The 24,360-nt window shown below is 50.0% G+C and overlaps 1 protein-coding gene across 1 annotated transcript; it reads left to right on the top strand.

Annotated features, from left to right (window-relative positions):
• Nucleotides 1-9,289: 9,289 nt before the first annotated feature.
• Nucleotides 9,290-12,676, top strand: TLE7 (TLE family member 7; the record flags this gene model as incomplete). Its single annotated transcript, XM_082607113.1, has 9 exons — nt 9,290-9,597; nt 9,719-9,741; nt 9,918-9,976; nt 10,466-10,678; nt 10,785-11,026; nt 11,225-11,366; nt 11,504-11,657; nt 12,186-12,259; nt 12,572-12,676. The coding sequence occupies 9 exons, from the start codon at nt 9,290-9,292 to the stop codon at nt 12,674-12,676; spliced, it is 1,320 nt and encodes a 439-aa protein (XP_082463239.1).
• Between the last annotated feature and the right edge of the window lie 11,684 nt (nt 12,677-24,360).

The raw sequence follows: 24,360 nt of genomic DNA, 5'->3' as shown, positions 1-24,360 counted from the left end.
TGAGGCCTGCGCTGTGGGCGTGAGAAGCCATTAGGAGGCACTGGCCGCCATCCTGGGCCCCCTGCTGCCCCTGACGGCCGGTCCGCTCACTGCAGGGCGGGAAGAAAACGACCGCGAGGCTGCCCGGGTTCCCCTCGGCGCGGGCCGGCTCTCCCTGCTCTGATCCCGCGGAGTCTCGCGCGCAGAGTCTCGCGCGCAGAGTCTCGCGAGCGGAGTCCTGGGGCAGCCGGTTTGAGCTCTCCGCGGAAAATCTCCTGTGGATCCGCGGGGTGGCGGGGGTGGGTGGTGGTGGACACGGTCTTAGAGGCCCTGGAGGACTGCAGGGATCCCTGACCGTGTGGAGCCGGGCTGCGGCCGGGACCCCATGCCCTGAACGCCAGTCAGAAGAACGCACACAACGCATTGCAAACTTTTCTTGAAGCACAGCCTACTCCCCTCCCCCATCACCCATGAAATCTTGCCTAGAGGTCTGTATTGTAAATGCACATATGTACAGCTGCTGTAGGACTGCGAGGAGGGGGCAGTTGCCAGAGGGCCCCTGGGAGTGAAGGCCAGGGGCTTTGCTTAAACGTCCCTTGGGAGGTAAAAGGTCGATCCAGGATGGAAAGTGTAACGCAGGATTCAGAATGCAAGCGTTCGATAGCCAGGCCGCGGGCACGAGGTGGGTAGGAAGAACTGTGCAAGATGGGGGAGGTGGGACCCGCCACCCTGCTTTCCTGGGAAGGGCTCCTGGGAAGGAGTGGTGAGTTGGAGGCTCCTCATGACAGGGAGGGAGGAAGAGAGAGGAAGCGCAGGGACCAGGGGAACAATGAGGAGTGTCCCTTATACCCGGAGAACTCTCCCCCTCCCCCTTCAAATTGAGCTCAGCCAAACGCCACCTCCCCTTCGCTGGCCTCTCTGGTCTCCTCGGTTGGCATTGGGTCCCCTGCTCTGGGTCCTCCGCCAGCTTTCTGCTCTCACTTCCTTCTAGTCTTTACCACTCTCTGCCTTCTCTACTTGGAGCTGCTGGTTTACCAGCTCGCCCTGTGGACCGCAAGGTCATTGGGGGTAGCTCATTGGGCCAGGCCGGAACTTGCTTGGGAATAATTTCTGAGCGGATGATGTCAGTGAATTAGTAAGGGAAGAAGTGTTTTTTGCCTGTGTTTATATGGTTTATACATTTTCATCCACAACAGGCGCCCAGGTCATTTCTCCGGGGGCTCTAGTGAAGAAAGAGAAATTCTGGGGTGGGAGAGCAGTATCCTGAGCACAACCATCGAGAGCACTGCACTGGGCTGTGAGCACAAACGTCTCACGGTCAAGTTAGAATTGGGTTGCTCTCCGATTGCCCACCAGAGGGCGCTCAAGCCCCGGCCCATTTGACTATAGCTGGCCAGGGTCTTCGCAGGGATACCTGCATATGATTGGTTCTTCTCCTGAGAAAGCAAAGGTAAGAAAACCACCAGGTAAACTGTCTGGGGTTTGGTGGATAAAGAGGAAGAAGGAAAAAATGCTGCTGGGACTTGCAAGGCCTCTAACTCATTGACACAGTGTCTGTTTTTGTTTGTTTTTTAATTGTGGTAAAATACACATAATGTAAAATTTACCATTTTAACTGTTTTAAAGTGTACAACCCAGTGGCAGTACGTACATTCACAATGTTGTGCACCCATCACAACTATCTAGGTTCAGAACTTTTTTATCACCCTAAGAGGAACCCCATGCCCATTAAGCAGTTACTCCCCATACCCCCTGCCTTCCACCCTCTAGAAACAACTAATCTGCTTTCTCTCTCTATGGATTTGCCTATTCTGGGTATTTCATGTAAATGGCCTCAGACGATATGGAGCAGTTGTGTCTGGCTTTTTTCATAGTGTAATGTTTTCAAGGTTCATCCATGTTGTAGCATATATCTGTCCTCCATTTGTTTTTATTGGTGACTAACATTCCATTGTATAGATATACCACTTCTTGTTTATCCATCCATCCGTTGATGGACACTTGGGTTGTTTGCACCTACTGGCTATTGTAAATAATGCTGCTGTGAAATTGGTGTACAAAAATCTGAGCCTCTATTTTCAGTTCTTTTAGGTATATACCTAGGAGTGGAATTGCTGGGTCATATTGTAATTCTATGTTTAACTTTTTGAGGAGCTGCCAAACTGTTTTCCACAGTGGCTGCACCATTTTACATTCCTGTCAGCCACATGTGAAGGTTCCAATTTCTCCACATCCTCACCAACTTTATTATTTTTTGTAGTTTCGTTGTTGTTATATCCATCCTAGTGGGTGTGAAGTGGTACCTCATTGCGGTTTTGGTTTATATTTTCCTAATGATTACTGATGTTGAGCATCTTCTCTTTTAACTGGTTTCTCAGACTTGCCCCCTCCTCCAATCTTTACACTGAAGAGTAGACTGAGTCCTTATAAAACACAAGTCTGATCATGTCTCCCCCAGTTCAGAACCCCTCAGTGTCCTCCCACCCACTCTCCCTAGATACAGCACACATCCCTGCCCTCCCTGCCCCTAAAACACACCCTCTGTGCTCCAGCATTTAGAAAATTCTTCCAGTGCTAAAAGACACTTCTGCAAACCCTTGCACCTGCTGTTCTCTCCGCCTAGAACATCCTCCTATGCTCTCCTCTGCCCCTCCCCCACTAAGGCCTCCCATCCATCATGTCTCAGACCTCACTGGCTCCCCATAACCTTTCACATCAGGGTTCTGTGCCCCTTCTCTGTGCTCCCCCATCACACCCTGCCTCCGTCATCATGTCACTTTCCCCTCTGATTTGTAATTGCCAGTTCAACTGTCAGTTTCAAAGGCTGAAACCCACAAGGGTCAAGGTCAGGTCTGTAGGCTCAGCCTTGAATCCTCAAGAGCCCAGCACAGCCTGGGTCTCAGTAAAACACAGTGCAGACTGGTCACTTGGAGGGAAAGGTGATGGGCTCGTGGGTGGATGCGTAGATGTGTTTGATTGCCGACCTGGCCCCAGTCTGCTTCCTCTGCCTGGAAGTTCCTCCACCCTGGTTCAGACATTTTGGTCCCACCAGTTGGCCACGTGCATCTGACTCTCATCCACGCACAGCCTGGGCTCAAGCCAGCGCCTTCATCCACAGACATGGTTGAGGGGCAGTAAGTCCATATTATCTTTCCACATCTGGGTTTTAAATTCCTTTCCATCTTAAATTCCCTCTTCTGTGCCCTGGACCTCAGCCATCCCCAGCACCTCAGGAATCTTCCTTTGTCACTTCTGTCCCTCCGTTCCCAGCCTCTGCAGTATCTCCCACCCACTTATCTCTACCCTCTGCCCTATTTCCTTCCCTACAAAACCCTTTGCTTCAGAGATTCCAACCTTAGCTTTGGAATTGGAATCACAGCGGGAGGTCTGAAAAATCCCCATGCCCAGGCTGCATCCCTACTAATTAAATGGGAAAGGGGGGCACACAGATACCCGCGCATAGGTACTTTTAAAGCACCCAGGTTACTTTAACTTGCGTCTTGAGTTTCAGAACCACTGTTCTCCTTGACCCTGTAACCCCTCAGGATGCCCCATTTTTTCTTTTGTCCGAATGTCTCAGTGAGTTCTCTGCACCCCGACTTCCATTCTTATCAGCAGCTAATTCAACTCTTAGCAATCTAGCATCTGGCCTAAGAGTGCCCAGAAAGCACCCCTCCAGGCTGCTGCAGCCAAGTGGCCCCCTGTTCCTGTCATCCTCCTCTGTCTCCCTGCAGCCTGGTGGAGGGCTGTGTGGGGTTGTGAGAACCTGGCCTCAAACCCTAACTCCAGCGCTTCCTTGCTGTGTGATCTTGAGCAAGTTACTTAAACTTTCTGAGCCTTAGTTTCCTTCAGTGTAAACCTCCCTCCTGGGTCAGCTCTGAGAGTGGGCTGTGATAATGCAGAAAATGCATGTCCAGTGCCTAACAATGCTCTGGATTATGATCCAGACCCTAGGCCCCTTCCACAAACCCTCTTCTCCATGGGCTGCCTCGCTGACCACTAGGTTCCCCCCACTGACCTCTCTCACCACTCCCTTTCTTTCCTCTTCCTCAGTCCCCTAAGAATTGCCTACCCTGAATGAGCATTGACTTTAAGCCTGGCAGCATCAAAGCCCTGTTAACCTCCAGGTCTGCCCACAGCTTTAGGAGGAATGTAATCTCCTCATCTCCATTTTACAGATGAGAAAACTGAGGCACAGGCTGGCAAGCTGTCAAAGCTCATGCTGCTTGGAAGTGACAGGCCTGAGTTTCAAATCATGACAGGCCGGGCTCCTCGCCCCTGCACCCATTGCCTCCCATTGAGAGAGGCCCAGGCCTCGGTCCTGGACCCTCTGTGTTCCCTGCAACCCTTTCTAGATAGTGCCAAGTTCCTAAATTTCATAGATCTAGATGTGAAAGGTAAAATAGAGAAGCTGCTAGAAGAAAACAAAAGAGCACATCATCATGACATTGGGGAGAGCAAATATTTCCTAAATAGGATTCTAAAATAACGAACCTTAAAAGAAAAGATAAACTGGATTGAATTAAAATCGAGAACTTTTTTTGCTAAAAACAAAAAAAAAAAATCGAGAACTTCTGCTCATCTAAAGACACCATTAAAAGAGTTAGAAAGCCAGCCACAGAGTGGTAGAGACATACACAGTCTGCACAGCTGACAAAAGGTTCGTATCCAGCATAGAGAAAGAGCTTCTATGATTCAATCCACTTTCCCACAGACTTCCTTGTAAACATCATATAGGCCTGGATTTGGATCCTGGCTTTTCCACCTGTTTAGTGAGATCTTGGACAGGTCTCTCTGAGTTTCTGACACCCTAAATTAATTCTCATATTTCTAAATTGGGGATCAAATCCATGCCGGTATCCCACATTGTTGTGTTCCTATGGGAATCAAAAAAGAGATAATTTTCCAAAAGTGGATCATGTATCAGATGGGGGGTTATTTGTATATATATCAAGACCACCCCCAACCCCTATCCCTCCTCTCAGATTGAAGCTCTCCAAGGACTTGGGCCAGGTGTTAGGCTGATCTCTGGCACTGTGCACAGGCCCTGGCACATTGCTCAGAGTATATGGGAGCACATATTTAATACATGAATGGGCAGGGAACAGCATTTCTGGATGAGGGAACAGCGTGCGGGTGGAAATGTACAGTCAAGTACATTGGGGGTCAGGTTAGGGTATAATCACAGGAAAAGTGAGAACACACTGGGCCTGGATGGGGATGGATCTTAAATACAGGCATTGTCTGGAAGGCCCTAGGCAGCTGTTAGAGTTTTGGGGACAAGGGCTGTGTACAGGAAGGGGGAGAGAGAAAGGGACAGACAGAGAGCTTTAGAGATTGGAGGTCAGGGGTGGTAAAAGATTTCTTTCTAAGCAGCAGGCATTTCAGAACTTCTGCTTCAAAAGAAGGAAGCCGATAGGGCTTCCCTGGTGGCGCCGTGGTTGAGAGTCCGCCTGCTGATGCAGGGGACACGGGTTCGCGCCCCGGTCCGGGAAGATCCCACATGCCCCGGAGCGGCTGGGCCCGTGAGCCATGGCCGCTGAGCCTGCGCGTCCGGAGCCTGTGCTCCGCAACAGGGGAGGCCACAATAGTGAGAGGCCCGCGTACCGCAAAAAAAAAAAAAAAGAAGGAAGCCGATGAGTGTGAAAAAAACAGAAAAAGAGTGCATTCAGTGGGAGGGGTGGCCAGTGGCCGGAGTTGAATGAGGGGAGCAGAACAGGAGAGGACCTGGCCTCACCCCTTCCCCTCCTGCCAGAAAGGGACCACCAGACAGTGCTTCTCCAGTGGGGTCCCCAGACCAGCAGCCCCGTATCACACTCACCGGGGAGGTTGCTAGAGATACCAAGTCTCAGACCCCACCCCAGACCCACAGAAAAAGAATGTCCTGGGGGTGGGCCCAGCGCTCTGCCCTAACAAGCCCTCCAGGGAGTTCCGAGTGCTCCAGTGTAAGAATCATGATGAGGCCACCGCAGAGAAGAAAGTCTTCCCTGATCTTCCCTTTCAGAGACACTGGTGAGAGATGAGAGATGACTGAGCCAGCCTCCCCAAGCAAAGGGGATTCACCTGGAGATGAGAATTTGAAACTGCTCTTGGGTGCAGCTCAACCCGGCTCTCCATCTTTGCACAAAAACACTGGCCCTTGTGGGGCTCCCAGAATCCAACCCAAAGACTCATCCCCTGAAAAATGTCTCACTCCACCTGGCCTCCTGCTGTGAATTTACTTGGTGAATCCCAGGACTCGAGCATTATCAGAACTGGCAGCCCAGCAGGTGGCTCTGCGGTGGGTGCTGGCTGAGGCCACGCCCGGTAATTGATGAGCCATTCAGGGCCCTGCACCTGACCCAGGTTCTGACCCAGGGCTTGATTATCAATTAGTGTAAAATAGCAGCACTGCAGGGGAAGGGGCAGTGCCTGGGTGTGGGAGGGGCGGGCCGGGGCTGGAGGAGGGTCTTCCCAGCGCACTAGCTGGGTGCAGTTCTAACCTCCCATCTCCAGGGTCTGACCTGCCTTCAGAGGTGAGTTGCATGCTCCGGGGGACTGAGGAGTGCTCATCCTGCTGGCAGGGTGGACCCCAGCCCTAGCATTTTGTGTTGAAGCTTGAGAAAGAAGAGTTGCCTGTATTCAGCTTTGAGGGTAGAGTGGAGAGGGGAATCGGTCATACTGACTCTTCCTTGTACACTTTCTAGAAAGCCTTGTCTTATTCTTAGGATGAAATTCTCCTTATCCATGGAATCCTGGTTAAATGGCCTCCCTGCCTTTAAGGTTTACCCACATGTGAGCCTGGGCTGCTGCCCAACTCTTTTGCCCATCCTCTTCACCCTGGGCTGGGAATGTGTGTCCTCCGCGCTTTCACCCTCCCCAGGGCCGAGGTGGCCCTGGGGTCCCAGTTAAAGGAGACTGCTGCGTGTCTGGGCGAATTTGCTAAATTATTTAAACAAGTAACTAAGAATCATGAGGACCCCAAATTGTCAGTTGGGGGAAGATGACGAAGAAAGGACTTGGTTGAAGAAAAAGGCTCATGGCCCAACAATTTTAATTTAGGTTTAAATAGCCACAGATATGCAAAAACTATCCCAAGTTCTGCAGTGACAAATCTTCCTCCCATTCCTCTTTCCTACTTGCCCATTTCTATTCACAAGGGCAGTGCCCTTCCTAATTTCTTATGTGCATACAAACATATGCAAAGATAGGTTCTAATTTCCATCTTTTTACAGCAAATCTGTGCATTATGTGCATTGAATCCACCCCTCCCCCATTAACTGACCTTGGGATTTTCCATGTCCAGACGTAAGTGTCCTTGTTATTTTTAACAGTTGTGTCATATTCCACTTCATGCATATACTGTGACTTATCTCACCAGTCCCTTATGGACTTTGGGTTTGTCATCTACTATCATAAGCAATGCTGTGATGCTTCAGTTTAGACATGGATTTTATTTGAGGGCACCTTTAGGATAAATTCCTGAAAGTGGAAGTGCTGGGTCAGAGGGTAACTGCATTGTCACTGTGGTGGATATTGCCTTCCTTCCTCTGATGGGGAAGTAGAAAGCAGACTGCTGAGAACCAGACAGGGCAGAATTTGAACCTCTTCTCCGTGCTTTCTAGCTATTTGCTCACCTGCTCAGAACTTCAGTGTCTAAAACCTGTAAAATGTGGCCCCACACAGTTGTGTGGATGAAATGGGACCAACTATGTAAAGTATTTGGTTCAGGGCCAAAGACACAGTGATACCTCCAAGTGTCAAGAGGAGTGGAGTCTGGCCATATAGCTGCCCTCACGTCTTCCCAAGGGCAGGCAGCCTGGGTGCCCCCGGGTGTCTGAGAGCCAAGGATTGAGCCTGGTCTTCAAGGCATTGGTTCCAGTTGGAGGATCCCCTCCCCAGCCTTACACATCGTCTTCTCCCTGAAGCTTCTAATACGTCCTGAGGGTGGAACACTGGGTCTCCTCAGGGCCTTCTGGGGATGGCTATTGGGCAGCCTGAAGGAAGGCATTTGGTCTGCCTTAAATCCTCAAAGCTGTGGTCCCTGGCACAGCCTCCAAATAAATGCACTATCTGCCACGTATTGAGTGTTTGCCACTGGCCTGATGTAATTATGAGTATTCTACATGCATGATTCCATTTAGTTCTCAGAATTATCCCCTAGAATGGGAAAGATTAAATCACCACCAGCCAGCCTCTTCATCATTCTGCAGCCTCGCCCCATCCAAAGGGACTGTCTTGTTTGCAGGACCACTGAGTTCTTCCACGCTTTCCCCTCTGGGGGGCTGCGTGGGGCAGGGTGGCGAGAGACACTGTGATGTGTGTGCAGTTTCCTGTTGCCCTCCTGTTTCTTTTTCTTTTTTCTTTTTAATAGCCATTCTAGGGGCTTCCCTGGTGGCACAATGATTAAGAATCCGCCTGCCAAGGCAGGGGACACAGGCTCAAGCTCTGGTCTGGGAAGATCCCACGTGCCATGGAGCAACTAAGCCCGCATGCCACAACTACTGAAGCCCACGTGCCTAGAGCTGTGCTCTGCAACAAGAGAAGCCACCGCAGTGAGAAGCCCGTGCATCGCAACGAAGAGTAGCCCCCGCTCGCCACAACTAGAGGAAGCCCACACGCAGCAACGAAGACCCAACGCAGCCAGAAATAAATAAATAAATTTATTTTTTAAAAAGTTAGCCATTCTTCTTTTTTAAAAAAATATTTATTTATTTGGTCGCATGGGGTCTTAGTTGCGGCAGGCAGTCTCCTTAGTTGCAGCACGTGGTCTCCTTAGTTGTGGTATGTGAACTCTTAGTTGTGGCATGCATGTGGGATCTAGTTCCCTGACCAGGGATCGAACCTGGGCCCCCTGCATTGGGAGCTTGGAGTCTTAGCCACTGCACCACCAGGGAAGTCCCACCTCTTGTTTATTTTACCCGGGGTGGGGGTTGGGGGTGAGCCCTCATTTGAAAAGTATACGGTCAGATTAAAGGGTGAATTTGATTTTAGAGGATGGGAAATGCAGTCTGTGTGTCTAGAAGGAAAAACATAACTTACCTGGTACTAACAACTCAAAACGTGCGTGTGAACTTTTACCCTCAGCACCATTGCTGCCAACATGTAGTATCAAAAGTTAGTTGGCGACCAATCTTTTGAATCCTCTCCCCCAGAGGAGTGTTCTCTGAGCCTTCTCAATAGACCTGGAACATTGTGTCTGCGTGTCAGCATCTGTTCTTTCTCTTGCTACAGGGGATCGGGACAAATTGGGAACCCAGGATCTGGGTGACGGGCTCATTCCTCTAAGCACTCGAACCTGGTAGCTCAGGCACTTCATCAATCGAAGACCATGAGTGAAGAGAAGGAAGAGCCCTCATTCAGTATACTCACAATTTATGATGAACCAGAGAAGAGGGGGAATGTGCCCGAGAGCCTCGGCATTTCCTCCCAGCATGAGCACCATGCACGGTCCCAGCTGGGCAAAGCGTGTGGTCCCACCCAGCAGCTCCCAGGCTCCCCGAGGCAGCATGACCTGGCTTATCAGGAGATGAGCTGTGTGAGTCCACAGCAGTGGGCCCCCCAGGCCCTGGACGGATCTGAACTGCAGGCCACTCAGCTCTCCGAGGCAGAATCAGAAGAAGCAGAGCCGAGCCTCAGGTAGGTCTCACCTGAACAAGACTGGTGGGGGTGCGAACTGTCTCGGGGAGAGGGATCCTGACACAGAGCTCTCCATCCGTCTCATGCGCTGTCTCCTCCCTCTTTCCTCTGTTTGTCACAGCTCCCCACCAGGATCCGAGTTCGGTAAGTCCCAGCTGGGATGGCGCAGGCAGGCCGGGTGTAGCCCATGGCTGGGCATTGGATGGGAGACCTGGAACAAGCCCCCGGGTGGAGAGAGCGGTCTTCTCCCTGGATCCCATGATGCTGTTGCTGCCAGACCTCCTCTCTCTGAGTGGTTGGCTGCTGGTGTCTCCCTGCAGGTCAGCCTTGTCCTTCACCTCGTCCCAGTGAAGAAGTCTTGTCATGCCTCAGAGCAATTGTAAGTGTCTTTTTTTTTTTTTTTAAACATGGCATCTTTCCCTTCCTGTTACCCCTGGAACAAGAAGCTAGTAGGAAGAAGGTGAGGGCATGCGGTGTGTCCACATCCTCACTCTCCCATAGGTGGTGGGTGCACTGGGCTTCCTGCTTCTTTGGACCCAAGCTGCCCTCCTCCCATCACCAGTGTGTAGGGCCTCAGCTGACAGGGTCACTTTTAGAGCTACATCCTAGGAGACTCTGAGCCAGGCTCTGCTCTCGTTGCTTGTACTCAGAAGTGTCTCAAAATGTGGCCTGTTTATCAGGGAGGCTATCCTGGGCTAGTGCAGAAGGATGTCAGTGGTCTGGGGACCCCAGCTGAGGACACAGTCCTGCCTGGGGGTCAGAGAGGAGCTGTTGGATGCAGGGTCAGGAATCGAGTCAGAGGACAAGGAAGGCTGTCCCCCATGGATGAGGGCAGGTCAAGGCTGTGACCCTTTCATGGGCACCCCAGCCTCCCATTCCAGATGAAATGGTGGTCAGGCAGGTGACCCCATGTGAGCCCTGGAAGGTTGGCAAACTCCACCACGGAAAGAAAGTCTACTCCCTGGCCATCAGCAGCTCTACTCATCACGTGTACACGTGCGGCCATGGCTACATCAGGGTGTGGGATGAGAGTGCCCTCCATGCTTGGGACCACGCCCCCCAGGCCCAGCTGAACTTACAGGTGAGGGGTCATCAGAAGGCTCAGGGAGCCTAGATGTGACCTGTGTCCTAATACTTGGAGCCCGTGCTTCCAGGAGATGATTTGAGAATGTCACCCATTCCTACAGGACCGTCAGAACTGTGTCCTCACCTGCAAGCTGTCCCCCGATGAGCGAAGCCTGATCACAGGGGGTCTGTCCCAGACCCTGACTCTCTGGGACCTGGCGCCCACCCCCCGCGTCAGGGCACAGCTGGCCTCCACAGGCCCCATGTGCTATTCCCTGGCTGTCTCCTCCAATGCCCAGATCTGCTTGGCTTGTTTCAAAGGATTTGTTGAGATTTGGGATTTGCAGAACCAAATCTTGATCAGGTATGACCCGGGGGAGGGCTGGATGGTGAGGCCTTGGGGAAGCCTGGGCCCCTTTTCCGACCTCACTGTCTCCTCTGCAGTAGGACTAGGTGAGTCGGTGTGGAGGACGCATCTGGGCTACATATCTAGGGGCTTCCTGGGCCCGAAACTTCTGAGGGTCCAACCAGTGCACGAACCTCTGAATTGTTTTCCCACCAGGAAGCACGAAGTCCCCATATACGGGTCCCGCTGTGTGGACCTCACGGGCAATAAGTTCTGGACGGGAGGTGAAGACACCAGACTGTATTCCTGGGACCTGAGGAACTACCAGAGGCTGCAGCAACACGATTTACAACATGAGGTGCCCGGAGGGCTGCGGCTGTGCTGAGTGCGGTCCCCCTGGGGGCTGGGAGTTGCGGGTGCCCGCAGGAGCCGCGTCTGAGTTTGAAGAGGTGGGCACGAATGATGCGCGCTGACCCCAAACCTCCTTCCCAACAGATCCTCAGCATTACCCACGACCCCAGTGAGGAGTGGTTGTTAGTGGGCCTGAGGATGAGTGACATCCTAATCCTGCACACACACCGAAGGCAGAAGTTTAAGGCTGTCCTGCAGAAATACGTCTACCACCACAATCTCAAGTTTTCCTCCTGTGGTGAGTGAGCAGGCAGGGGACACCTCTGGGTGCCCTCACCTGTAGAGTCTGGGCCCAGCCTTATTTCAGACTCTTAATTCCCCCCTCTCCAGCCCCAGCACTGGCCGGGCCAAGGTCCAGGGCCACCTTCCCACTGCCCTTGCCTCTGCTTCCTCCCGTCACCAGTGTTTCTCCCCTGCCAGCCTGGCTACCTTTCCTCCCTTCTTTTTCTGCTCACCCCCTCTCCTTTTCTGGCTCTGTCTGTAATGGTAGCTTCCTATATGGAACCACAGCCCAAAGACCTTGGCAGACAGAAGATGCTCGAAGCCCCATGTGGCTGTCCAGTTGTTCAGTGCCCCTCACCACAATCCCGGGAGTGGCAGGAGGGAGCGGGCAGATGAGGGAATGGCTTGGGTCATGTCTCTGAGTTGTATAGATGGGGAAACTGAGGCAGAGACGCAGTGATCCTTTCCCTGGTCTAGTCAGGAGCAGAGGGGACTAGAAGGCAGGCTTGGTCTCTGGCCCCTCCATCTGTCTTTCCTTCGCCAGGGAGCTACTTTGTGTCCACACTGGATGAGTCGATCCGCTGCTTAGCTGCACCTTCTCTACAAAGATTGTTTCAGGTACTGGATGGAGGCCTGCGCAAACCCAGGCAGCTGGAGCTTACAGCCCCAGATCCCAGTTGGTCAGGCCCCAGAAATAGTGCTGCAAAGTACCTCTGAGATGGCAAACAGGGCCATTGAGTACACGGAGGGAACAAGGACTCAAGGTCCTGGCAACTCCTGGGCTCCACCTTGAGCCCTGAGCCTGGCCCGGTCTCCAGACTGAGCCTCAGGTCTACACGGAGCCCTGAAACAGACCTGCGTGAAGTGTGCATCTCCGGCCCCAGTCTGGCCCCTGCATATCATTCCTCTGTGGCCTCTCTTTCCCTCCAGGTAGAGGAGTCTACGGACATCCTATGTTGTGATATGTCTTCCGACAACCAGTACCTGGTCACGGGCTCCAAGAACAGTGCCACTGTTTACCAGCTCTTGTATTGAAGCTTGCAAGCCACGGTCCTGCAGGTGAAGACCAAAGAAGACCAGCGTGCTCGGACGGTGACCTCGGGGTGCCAGGCAACGCTAACACCTCCCACAGCCCCACCTTCTCCTCCCTGACCAGTCATCTGTCCGTTCCTCTCCCACCCAGCACACACCTGGCCTGTCCTCTAGGTTTTTATTATGTAACTTAGGGATTTTTCCTTTGTTATTTTTCTACCACTGATTTCTTTATTTTGTAATTAATTAATAAAATGGAAAAACAAAAACTAAAATGGCTTGGATACCCGGTCAGTTCTTTCAAACAACAAACTCGTCGTGATGGATTGCTTATGCCCCCTTTCAGCAAATTCCAGGTTGGGGAAGGAATTTTATACCAGACTTAGTTCCGTTTATAACTTTTCTGGAATTCATGGACTCTTAAGAAAGCTCAAGAAGCAATGTATGTCCATGTACAAACTTTCAGATTGTATCAGGGTGTTGGTAGACCAACAACACTCAACTCTTTTTTTTTTTTTTTTTTTGCAGTACGCGGGCCCCTCACCGCTGTGGCCCCTCCCGCCGCGGAGCACAGGCTCTGAACGCACAGGCCCAGCGGCCATGGCCCACGGGCCCAGCCACTCCGCGGCACGTGGGATCCTCCCGGACCGGGGCACGAACCCGCGCCCCCTGCATCGGCAGGTGGACCCCCAACCACTGCGCCACCAGGGAAGCCCCCAACACTCAACTCTTGACACAGGTTAAGACTCCAGTCACTGGTCTAACCATATCCCAGGAAGAGCTGTCCTTTTAACTACCTACTTCGTGAAACCTCACTTTATCTGAGGCTTTCAAAGTCCCGATCCCAATTCTGGCATTTTGTGCCAGTCAAAAGCTGCCTGTCTCTGTTTCAGGGCAACTTCCTCATGTTGGTGGGTGTGATATTTTGTCTGGCCCTTGCCAGGCTGAAAAAGCCCCAGCTCCCTGAATCAAGCAATATAGGCCTGCTTTCTAGTCTTTTCCATCCTCCCGCCTCTTTGCTTGGTGTTGGCATGGCTGAGACAGCTAGCTGTCCACTAACGTTTTGTAGCTTAGAGTTCACTGGAAGAGGCACAAAGCCAGGGACAAAATGTACCATCTTTTGCATTGAGATATTATTGGGTCCTAGTTCTTGCTGATGGATCATCAATGAAGAATGTGTCTCCTTTCCGGGCCAGTGCTAAAGGAGTGGGGTGTCCCCTCCAGGCTCTCTGTCCCCTTCGACTAGCTCCAGGTAAGCGATGTGAAGGCCCTAAGGGATTGCAAAACAATGAGATGGAAGCATCCCATGTCCACGAATCACACATGGAGAAAAGCTTCCCCCTTTGGGTTATTTCATGGGAGAGAAACTTGTATTCGAATTGTTATACATGTTGGAGCCTATTTGTTACTATAGCCCTGGAAATAGCAAACTTCTACTTAAAGGGCCAGATAGTAAGTATTTTAGGCTTTGCCCTGTGGTCTTTGTCCCAATTACTCAACTCTGCTGCTGTAGCATGAAAGCTGCTATAGGCAACAGATAAGTGAATGCAACTGTGTGCCAATAAAACTTTATTTATGAAAACAAGCAGTGGCCCAGATTTGGTCTGCTGACTGTAGTTTGCTGACTCCTGTAGCCAGCGTGTCTCTAAATAATATATTTATTTAGCATCCACTGAAAAATATAATACAGATGGTAGAGTCCAACAGTAGGTCTATCCTACTGGGCTATAGTAACAAATAGACTCCCAGTGTCTCTATAACAAGTGCCCATCGATGGATGAATGGATAAACAAAATGTGATATTGTTATATATATAAAATATATATAATGGAATATTATTCAGCCTTTGAAAGGAAGGAAATTCTGACACTTGCTACAACATGGATGAAACTTGAAGACATGCTAAGTGAAATAAGTCAGGCACAAAAGGACAATACCGTATGGTTCCACTCATATGAGGTACTTAAGAGAGGTCATACACAGAGACAGGCGGTAGAATGGTGGTGACAAGGAGCTGAGGGGAGGGGGAAATGGAAGATTAATGGGTACAGAGTTTTGGTTTTGCAAGATGAACAAAGTTCTGGAGATGGATGGTGGTGATGGTTGCACAACAGTGTGGATGTGCTTAATGTCACTGACCTGTATACTTTAAAATGGTTAAGATGATAAATTTTATGTTATGTGTACTTTACACACTTTTTTTAAAATGTAGGGAATTATAAAGATCAAATTCACAATGGTGGTAAACTATGGAGACAAAGGTAGAGAAATTGGATCATAGAAGGATAAAAAGGGAGCTTCAACTCTATCTGCAATGTTTATTTCTTCAAAAAAAAGGTTTGTCAAAAATGAGTGCTTCGAAAGAAACCATCAACAAAGTGAAAAGAAAGCCCACAGAAGGGGAGAAAACATTTGCAAAAATATTTCTGGTAAGGGATTTATATCCAAAAGGTGTAAAGAAGTCTTGCAACTCAACAATAAAAGACAAGTAAACCAATTTTTAAAAGGGCAGAGGATTTGAATAGACATTTCTATAAAGAAGGTATACAAATGGCAATAAGCACAGGAAAGGGTGTTCAACATCATGAGGGAAATACAATAAAAGACAAGTAAACCAATTTTTAAAAGGGCAGAGGATTTGAATAGACATTTCTATAAAGAAGGTATACAAATGGCACTAAGCACAGGAAAGGATGTTCAACATCATGAGGGAAATACAATAAAAGACAAGTAAACCAATTTTTAAAAGGGCAGAGGATTTGAATAGACATTTCTATAAAGAAGGTATACAAATGGCAATAAGCACAGGAAAGGGTGTTCAACATCATGAGGGAAATACAATAAAAGACAAGTAAACCAATTTTTAAAAGGGCAGAGGATTTGAATAGACATTTCTATAAAGAAGGTATACAAATGGCACTAAGCACAGGAAAGGGTGTTCAACATCATGAGGGAAAAGCAAACCCTCAGTGAGATGTGACTTCACATGTGCTAGGATGGCTAGAATAAAAAGGACAGACAATAACAAGTGTTGGTGAGGATATGGAGAAATTGGAACCCCCATACCTTGCTGGTGGGATTGTAAAACACATCGCAGCCACTTTGAAAAACAGCTTGTCTACATCCTTTTTCAAAGTGCTAAACACAGAGTTACCATATGACCCAGCAATTCGATTCCTAGATATATACCCAAGAGAACTGAAAACAAATGTAAGTTGGGAGGGTAATAATTGGAAATGATAAAGTAAGAGAACTGTAAATTTTTTTTTTCTGGAAAGAAGGTAAAACTCCAAATTAATAGTAGTCTTGATAAATCAAGGAGTAGTGTTGCAATTTCAAGATTAATTACTAAAAGAATATGAAACAAGGGTACAGCTTCCAAACTAATAGAGGAAAAATACTGGAATAATAGAGTATAATAATATATAATAATATAAGTTTAATAAATTTTATTATTTATATTTATAATTGACATACTTTTATTAACTCATTGTTAATAGTATATTGTTTAATTTGATATTAATCTAGTATAAATAAAATTATATAATAATAATAACAAAGAAACACAAAACCTGACCAAATACTGAGCCATAAATTTCAGAGTATTTAATTCTTACAGAATATATTCTATGACCATAATGCAATTAAGATAGAAATAAATAATAAAAAGAAAACTAGAAATTTCCCTATTTTGGAAATTAAGAAATATATATATATATATATATATATATATTTTTTTTTTTTTGCTGTACGCGGGCCTCTCACTGTTGGGGCCTCTCCCGTTGCGGAGCACAGGCTCCGGACGCGCAGGCTCAGCGGCCATGGCTCACGGGCCCAGCCGCTCCGTGGCATGTGGGATCTTCCCCGACCGGGGCACGAACCCGTGTCCGCTGCATCGGCAGGCGGACTCTCAACCACTGCGCCACCAGGGAAGCCCATGAAATATATTTCTAAATAATTAGTAGAGGCTAAATCACAAAGTAACTGGAAGCTATTGTAAACTGAATAATCAAAAACTGAAGGATTCAGCTAAAGCTATAGTTAGAGCTTGGCCATTCCCGGCTCATCAATGTCGCCCCACCTTGCTTTCCTGGGCCACGTAGGGGACCGGCACTGACAGCCGATCTTGAAAGCTGGGTCTGGACTGGAGCGAGAATAGTCTCCGGAGACAGCTGAAAAAGAACGCGGAGACACGGCCTTGCTTCGAATAGAGGAAGCTGGGGAAAAGGAGATCGGAAGTGATCTCGGAGACCGAGATTTTTCACGGATGTTGCGAGAGGAATTGAACCACTCAGCAGCGCAGTGTCCATTTCCTCGCAGTCGCGCCGATGCTGCACGTTTTCACATTTACGGGTTTTTATCTTATTATTATGGGAGAGGGGACAATGATCGTCCCTCGTGGCCGTGGCTTGCGGTTGAATGGGCTCTGTGTGGACCTAAGCATTTACTTATGTCCTCTGGCAGCACGTGGAATTCCCTTTACATGCTGGGCCCCGCGGGGCCTCTGTAAACACCATCCCAGAATGCAGATTATTTTCTGTGAATGGCAGCAAAACGCCATGAGTTCTCTGAAGCTCGAACTCAAGACCTTCAGATTATGAGACTGACGCGCTTCCCACTGCACCAAGAAGGCAAATATAGAAAAAGTCTTCCTTATCAATAAAGGGAAAGTGCCTGCAGCCCCTTCCTCTGGCCAAGCCGCCTCCCAAGTGCCAGTGTCTTCCGGCAGAGATCCGGCAGGTCCCCAGACACGTGGGGAAGGAGGATCGCTCTTCGGAGAGAGGCGCCGTCTTGCGGTGGGAGGGTGGCCCGCGCCTGCCGGGAGCGCAGCGGGTCCCGGGGAGGACGTGGGCTCGTGCAGCAGCTCGCGCCGGGGGACGGGGTTGGGAAGGGGCGTGGCCGGTGGGGTTCTGCTGGGTGAACAGCAGGAGGCGGGGCAGAACACGCTAGGGCCAGGCGGGCGCGCAGGCGCCGAGGGAACCCGGAAGGCACGCGCCTGTCTTTGGCGCGAGGCAGGGCGGCGGGGACGCGAAGCGCACGGAGGAGGCGGCGCGAGCGGCTGTCCGAGCCGAGGGCGTCCGCCCAGACGGCCTCCGTCGCTTGAGCGCGCGGTGCGTGAGCTCAGGCTCGTATTGCTGACAAACGGCGGGTGGACGAAGGCTGGAGGGGGCGACACCGGCTGCAGGTGGGCATCGAGGGTGCCCCTGAAGGGTGGGAAGGGCCCTGGGGCGCGGGCAGGCGGGGACAGGAGGAGGAGGAGGAGAGAGGAGAGAGGGGCGCAGAGCAGTTGGGGGCGTGAACTCTCCAGGCCCTGGTCCGGGACTGGGCGTAGAGGTGAGGTAGGAGAAGGGAGAGAAGATTCCAGAAGACTCTTGGATGTGAATTCAGTTGGAAAACGGAGGGAGAAACTATGGTTGCCTTGGACTTGCCATCTTAGTCGTTTATTAAGCCTTGTGGTTCTGTTTGTTTCCTTATTACGTATAGGGCATCGCGTTCTGAAGGGCAGAAGAGTAGCAGCATTCCCTCGGAGCAAGGTTTTAGGTCTTGTCATAAGAATGCGGGGTGGATGGAGGGATGGACGGATGGGCAGGTGAGCAGAACATAGAACCATCTCTAAGAAAGCATTCCTTCCTTACTCCTTCAGGGGAATTTCTGTTGCTGATGCCCGGAAGGGATGACTACAAACGAATCAGTACCCCCTCCCATGTGTCCAACGATTATTATGGGGTAGGATTACTACCTTGGACTGGGCAGCTTATTCTTTTCGTTGAATGCTTGTGGAATTCTTGTTTTCACCGGGGAAACAATGTATTTTCATATCTGGTGGGTCTAGCCCCTTTCCCCCACTTGCCCCTTTCAGGGGTTTGGTGCTCAGTTGGACACAGGTTTCAGGTCATCTCTTGGACAGCTGTTCACACTGATTCCCCCTTCCTGCTCTGATTTCCTAGGGCACTCAGTGATAGTATTGCATCCTGTGGTCAATTGTTCCCTGTATGTCAGTTCTGTCTCCTCCCTTGACTCAGCGCTCTGTGACCCACAGACAGGATCTGAGCCACCCCTGGAAACACCATTTTCAGAAGCATGCTCGGGGAGGTTCTGGACCCCACCCCCAAGCCACTCTCTGCTGACACCTCCTGCCTAGACTCAGTGCTGGAGGGGGCTTGTGCAGTGAGCAAAGAGCACCGCACGGAGTCAGGGCTTGGCATCTCTTCTCTCTCAGCCACTACCCAGCCTTGACCTTGTGTCTTCCCCTCCCGGTCATCCTGGGGTGGTACAAATTCTGCCCCGAGAACTGGAGGAAGAAACTGGCTGCAGGACAGGCAGCTCCCCCAGAGGGACAGGTTCTCAGGGGCTGCGAGAGCTTGTGTAGCCAGAGCTCCCTCCTGCCACCCCCGCCACCTTGAGAAGCTGCAGAGCAAAGGACACGGTTTGTTCCAGGAATCTCTGTAAACACACTTTTCAAGGTGTCCCTGCACCCAGTCTTGAGTGGCTCCTCAGTTCCTTTGGGGAAATATTCGGCCGATAAGGCTACCCCTTAGCCTCTCAGCTGGAGGAGTCAGGCCATGCGCTGACCTGCAGACCCACCCAGGGCCTTCCTGCCTCCCAGCCTCTGCTGCTGCCTTCCTGCCACCTATCCACGCCTCCTGATCTGATGTCGGTCACCCCCAAAGTCCCTCCGGCCTGGGCTCCCCTTGCACAGCTGCCCAGAACTAGCAGAGAATGGTTCCCTCTCCCTCACTTCCTTGCACTTCTACTCTTCCCCTGAGATGATTTCTTTTTCTTTGGGGCAGAGGTTGGTTTGGAATTTTCTGGATCCTCTGCAGCAGGTACACAAGCACTAGTTTTAGCTTATTGATTGATTACCATGGAGATTTCTCTGTAGGCAGGCCTACAAAGGACTGGAAGATCTGAGGGTTCAGGGTTGGGGTTGAGTGACTGCAGGAGATGTGATCAAGACCAGGTAGGGGAGGGGGCTTTGTAAGGAGCCGGACATTGGTGCCTGGGCAGTGAGGGGCTGAGGGGAAGGGCAGGCACCAGGGAACGTGAGGGGAGGCCCTGGCCCTGCTTTCCGTCTTTCCCCGGGAATTTTGTACCATCGTCTTCAGTCCTGAAATCCTTTCCTCTTCACACTTAACTCAGATGTGATGCCCATGAGTCCCTCTCTCCATTCTTTAGTTGGCGTCTGGTCCTCCCCTGCCTCCTTGTCCCATTTCAGCTCTCTGCTCACCACAGGTTGTGTCTGAGGCACCCAACACATCATAACCTCCATGGGGACAGGCAGGGTCATCTCAGATTCTGTCCCCACGCACCCATCCCAGTGCCTCATACATGAAAAGCCATCTCTATCTAGGTGTTTCTTGAGCCAGTGATTTCGAGGATGCAGTGAGAGGAAAAGCTGCTTTGTGTATGCTAGACCCCTGATGTGACTTCATCAACAGAGTCCTGGGGGGTTCTGCAGAGGGGCACTAGTAAAGAAGGAGAAACCCTCAGGGAGGTACAGGGTCAGAAAATCCATCATGCAGAGTGAAGCTGCCCAGGGTCTCAGGACAGGGACGCCTGCAGTTTTCCAGTCTTTCCTCCAGGGGGCAGCCTTGCCTTGCCTCTAAACTCCCGAATGCCTTGCAGGTGGGTGCAAAGACCCATGATCAGCGGACCTGGACTCTGTTCTCAGCTTTGACACTGACTGGCTGTGTGATCTTGAGAAAGTCTCTTCCTTTTCTGGGTTTGTTTCTCCTTTATGAAATGACAGGGTCAATCCCTTCCCGCCCATTCTAGGATCCAGCATCATGTAACTTCACCTTGGGCTATGGCCATGCAGTGTGGAGACTGGGACTTAGTGCTGCGCTTTCTACTTCTCATAATTTCCTTAGAATCCAAGGTCTTGGAAATAAGGGTGCATGGCTGCTGGGGTGAGATGCCTCTGTTCACCCCAGGTCTGCCATGGTTGGTTATCTTAACCTCTCTGTTCCCATAAAATGGTGATCATACCTGAAATTACCTCACTGGGCTGCTGGAAGATTGAAGGGAGATACAATTCTAGAGTTTGCAGAGTACACCTAGCTTGGGAAGGCAGCTGTGGTGACAGGTACTCATCACTGATGGTTTGACCACTCTGAGCTGGAGGACTCCCCTGGTCTTGCTGAGCCTTCCCTATTCACTGCCTGGTGTGGCGGGTTCAGCTGTTCGCAAGGACCCTGTTAGGGTGTAGGAGCACCCCTGGGGCTGCCAGATCCCAGTCCTGTCTATTGTATTCCCCTGGTTCCCAAACCCGGCTGCACATTGGAATAACTGTGAGACTCTTGCTAATCATCCACAGAGAAAGATTTATTTATAGTGTGAAGTTTATCACGTTTAGAAATTAAATTAAATTTCTAAGTCATTCATACTTACAGAGGTGGTAGGAGTTAAACTAAGAAGGTGATCCTGTAGGTGATTCTATAGGTGGAAACAGTTTAGGCAGTGGTCTTTATAATGGTCAAACAGTTTTTTGTTTTTTTTTTGCGGAACGCGGGCCTCTCACTGTTGTGGCCCCTCCCGTTGCGGAGCACAGGCTCTGGACGCGCAGGCTCAGCGGCCATGGCTCACGGGCCCAGCCGCTCCGCGGCATGTGGGATCTACCCGGAACGGGGCACGAACCCGCGTCCCCTGCATCAGCAGGCGGACTCCCAACTACTGTGCCACCAGGGAAGCCCAGTCAAACAGTTTTTTTAAACTCCAAGCCTCAGATTATTGTCTGCATACACCCCCTTGGGCAAAAGGAAGTTCGTACTTGGGGGGAGCACAGATTGTATTTTCTCTAAGTAGGTCTAAGTGGAGCCATAGGTGGAAGGGTGGCGCAGAAGGTCCTCCTAGATAAGACAGCGGTCTTCACGGTGCGGCGGGCATCTTCGTCTCCGTGTGATCATGGAAATCGTGGAAATGACAGGTGACCTGTGACATCGAGCTCTCTAGAAGAGAAGGGTTTCTTGCATCTGTTGGTGAGGCCCCGATGAACCAGCCAGGAGGCAGGCACTGCACTGGAGGGCTCAGGTGACCCCTGGGAATGGTTGTCAGGGCTTCCAGTCCGGGCCGGGCTCCCAGAAAAGGAAGAGTCTTAAGGCCCCACAGGTTGGCTTATTATTGATACTGGGAGCAAGATTTCACCTGTTTTTGGCGGCTGGGCCAGAGGAACTCTGGTAGTTGAGAGTGTCTTCCAGGAAGTTTCTGGTGGACTGCTTACTTCTTGGAGCTGTTTTGGGGGGCACAGTTTGTTGATATTAAAGTTCACATGGAAAATAAACCTGCTAGAATATCCAGGGAAACATTGAAACAAAAGAGCCGGGCAGGGGGTGGAGGTGGTAGGTAGTTACCAGACATTAAAACAAACTGTAAAAGCATCTGTAATTAAGACAGAGTGGCCTTGGCACATGAATAGACAGACCAATGGAATAGAACAGAACATGCAGAAATAGGCCTAAGTACAAATGGAAATTTAGTATATGACAAAGATGGGATCTCCAATCTCAGAGGCAATGATAGACTTTTAAATAAATGGTGCTGGGACAACTGAGTAGTCATTTCAAAAAAGATAAAAATGAATTCACAGCTCACACCATATAGAAGAATAAACTCAAATGGATCATGAATTTAAATGTAAAAAAATGAAACCATGGAAGTACTAGTGGAAAGAAAAAAGTGTTCCTGTTTTTTTTTTTTTTTAATGTATTTATTTATTTATTTTTGGCTGCTTTGGGTCTTTGTTGCTGTGCGCGGGCTTTCTCTAGTTGGGTCAAGCGGGCTTCTCATTGCGGTGGCTTCTTGTGTTGCTGAGCACAGGCTCTAGGCGTGTGGGCTTCAGTAGTTGTGGCACGCAGGCTCAGTAGTTGTGGCTCACGGGCTTAATTGCTCCGCGGCATGTGGGATCTTCCTGGGCCACGGATCGAACCCATATCCCCTGCATTGGCAGGCGGATTCTTAACCACTGCACCACCAGGAAAGCCCAATTTCTTGGTTTTGATCATTGCATGACAGTTACCTAAGGGTTAATGTTTGGGGAAGCTGGGTAAAGGGTATATGGGAACTTTGTTATTTTCAAACTGTTTTATAATTCTGAAAATTACTTTAAAAGGAAAAGTTAAAAGTTGAAAACAAATAAATAAAAATGGAAGCCCTCAGGCCTTCCTTCAGAGAGTCTGATTCAGGAAATTTTAGAAATGGTCTTGAGGATTGTACTTTGCACAGACTTCTTAGGTATTTCCAGTATTCAAATGTAAATTCTCCCGGATCAGGTGACCATTAACATCTTCATTCATTAGCTCAAGAAGTATTTGAATGAATAGTCAACACACATCAGTGGGTGAAAACAGAATAAACGAATGAATCAATAAAAATAGGGCAGGTGTGCATGGCAAGGAGCTGAGGGATATGGGCTGTGGGAGTGGCCAGTTTTGTAAGTTTCTGTGTTGGGAACACATATAACTTCCATGCTGTTAATTAAAAAAAAAAAACATGCTCCCTCTGAATCAGACACTTTCTGCTTTAACTAAATCCCCAAATTCTTTTACTCAAAATATGTTTATTAGTGGTTTTGTGTGCTAATTTTTATGAATGGTGTCATGGGGACAAAAAATAAAAAGACACAGCTCCTGCCGCCAGGGAGTTTATGGTTCATTGCGTTAAGGTATACACTGGGAACTAACTCTAATAGGGGCCAGGGTGTGGTCAAGACTCAAGGGGGCTTGGATTTGACCTGAGCTTGCCGGAGGGCAGGGCGGGGAGCAGTCGGTCTGTTGGGAAGTGGGGGAAGGGAACAACCTAAGAGGCAGTTGGGAGGCGGTTCTGAGCAGAGAGGACCTTGGGAGAATGAGGAGGCTGCTGGAGAGGGATGGTCCAAGGGCAAGTTTCAGATCTTAAATGACCAGATGCAGGATACAGTGCTGTGAGCCGAAACAGGAGAGCTGGGAGGGGACGCTGGTTGGAGGGATAGGTAAGTCCTGTATTGATGGTGCTTGGCTCTGCGAGAGGCACCTGAGGACAGATTCCTGCTCTCCAGGACCCCACACTGGGGATGGAGACCAGCATGGCCACCCTTCTGGATGGAATGAACTTAGGAGGTACAAGGCATGAGCTACCCAGGCTCAGGCTAGAGGGAGGGGCTGGGAACTTGGGGTTGGTTAGGTTTTAGAGGAAGACAGACATCCATGTGGGTCTATATCCCACTGGCCTTTGGAAATGTGGGTCTATTGATCAAAGGAGAAGACCAAGGCCAAAGACAAAACGTTGAGATTGGTCCCTATAACTGTCAGAGGAGGAATTGTGGAGGGAGAATGTGTAGCTTGAGGGTCATGGAGGAGCCATGGCGAGTCCTGGGCCATCTCACTTGGAGGCCATGTGAAAGCGTGGTTAGGAGAGGGGTGCTTGATATGGTAACCCAATTCAAGCCCTTGTTGTGTGCATGTAAAACTCTGCCCTTGAGTTTTCTCATCTTTAAATCAGGGAATGAATAGAACCGATCTCAAAGCATTATTGTAGGATGTAATGGGCTTGTGCTTTTATATGGGTACAGTACTCAACAGATGCTACCATTAATTAGGGAAGGAGAAGAGACTGAAGGAGCAACTCAAAGGGATACCAAGGTGGTGCTAACTTTCTGAGGCCCTGGGAAGAGCAGGGGTTAAGAAGTAGAAAGGAGTTATCATGATATGGAG

Source organism: Mesoplodon mirus, assembly GCF_964341445.2.
Source record: "Mesoplodon mirus genome assembly, chromosome: 19".
In the NCBI taxonomy this organism is placed as follows: domain Eukaryota; kingdom Metazoa; phylum Chordata; class Mammalia; order Artiodactyla; family Ziphiidae; genus Mesoplodon; species Mesoplodon mirus.
Note: the sequence above shows the minus strand (reverse complement) of the source record. Positions and strands in the feature narration are given on the sequence as shown.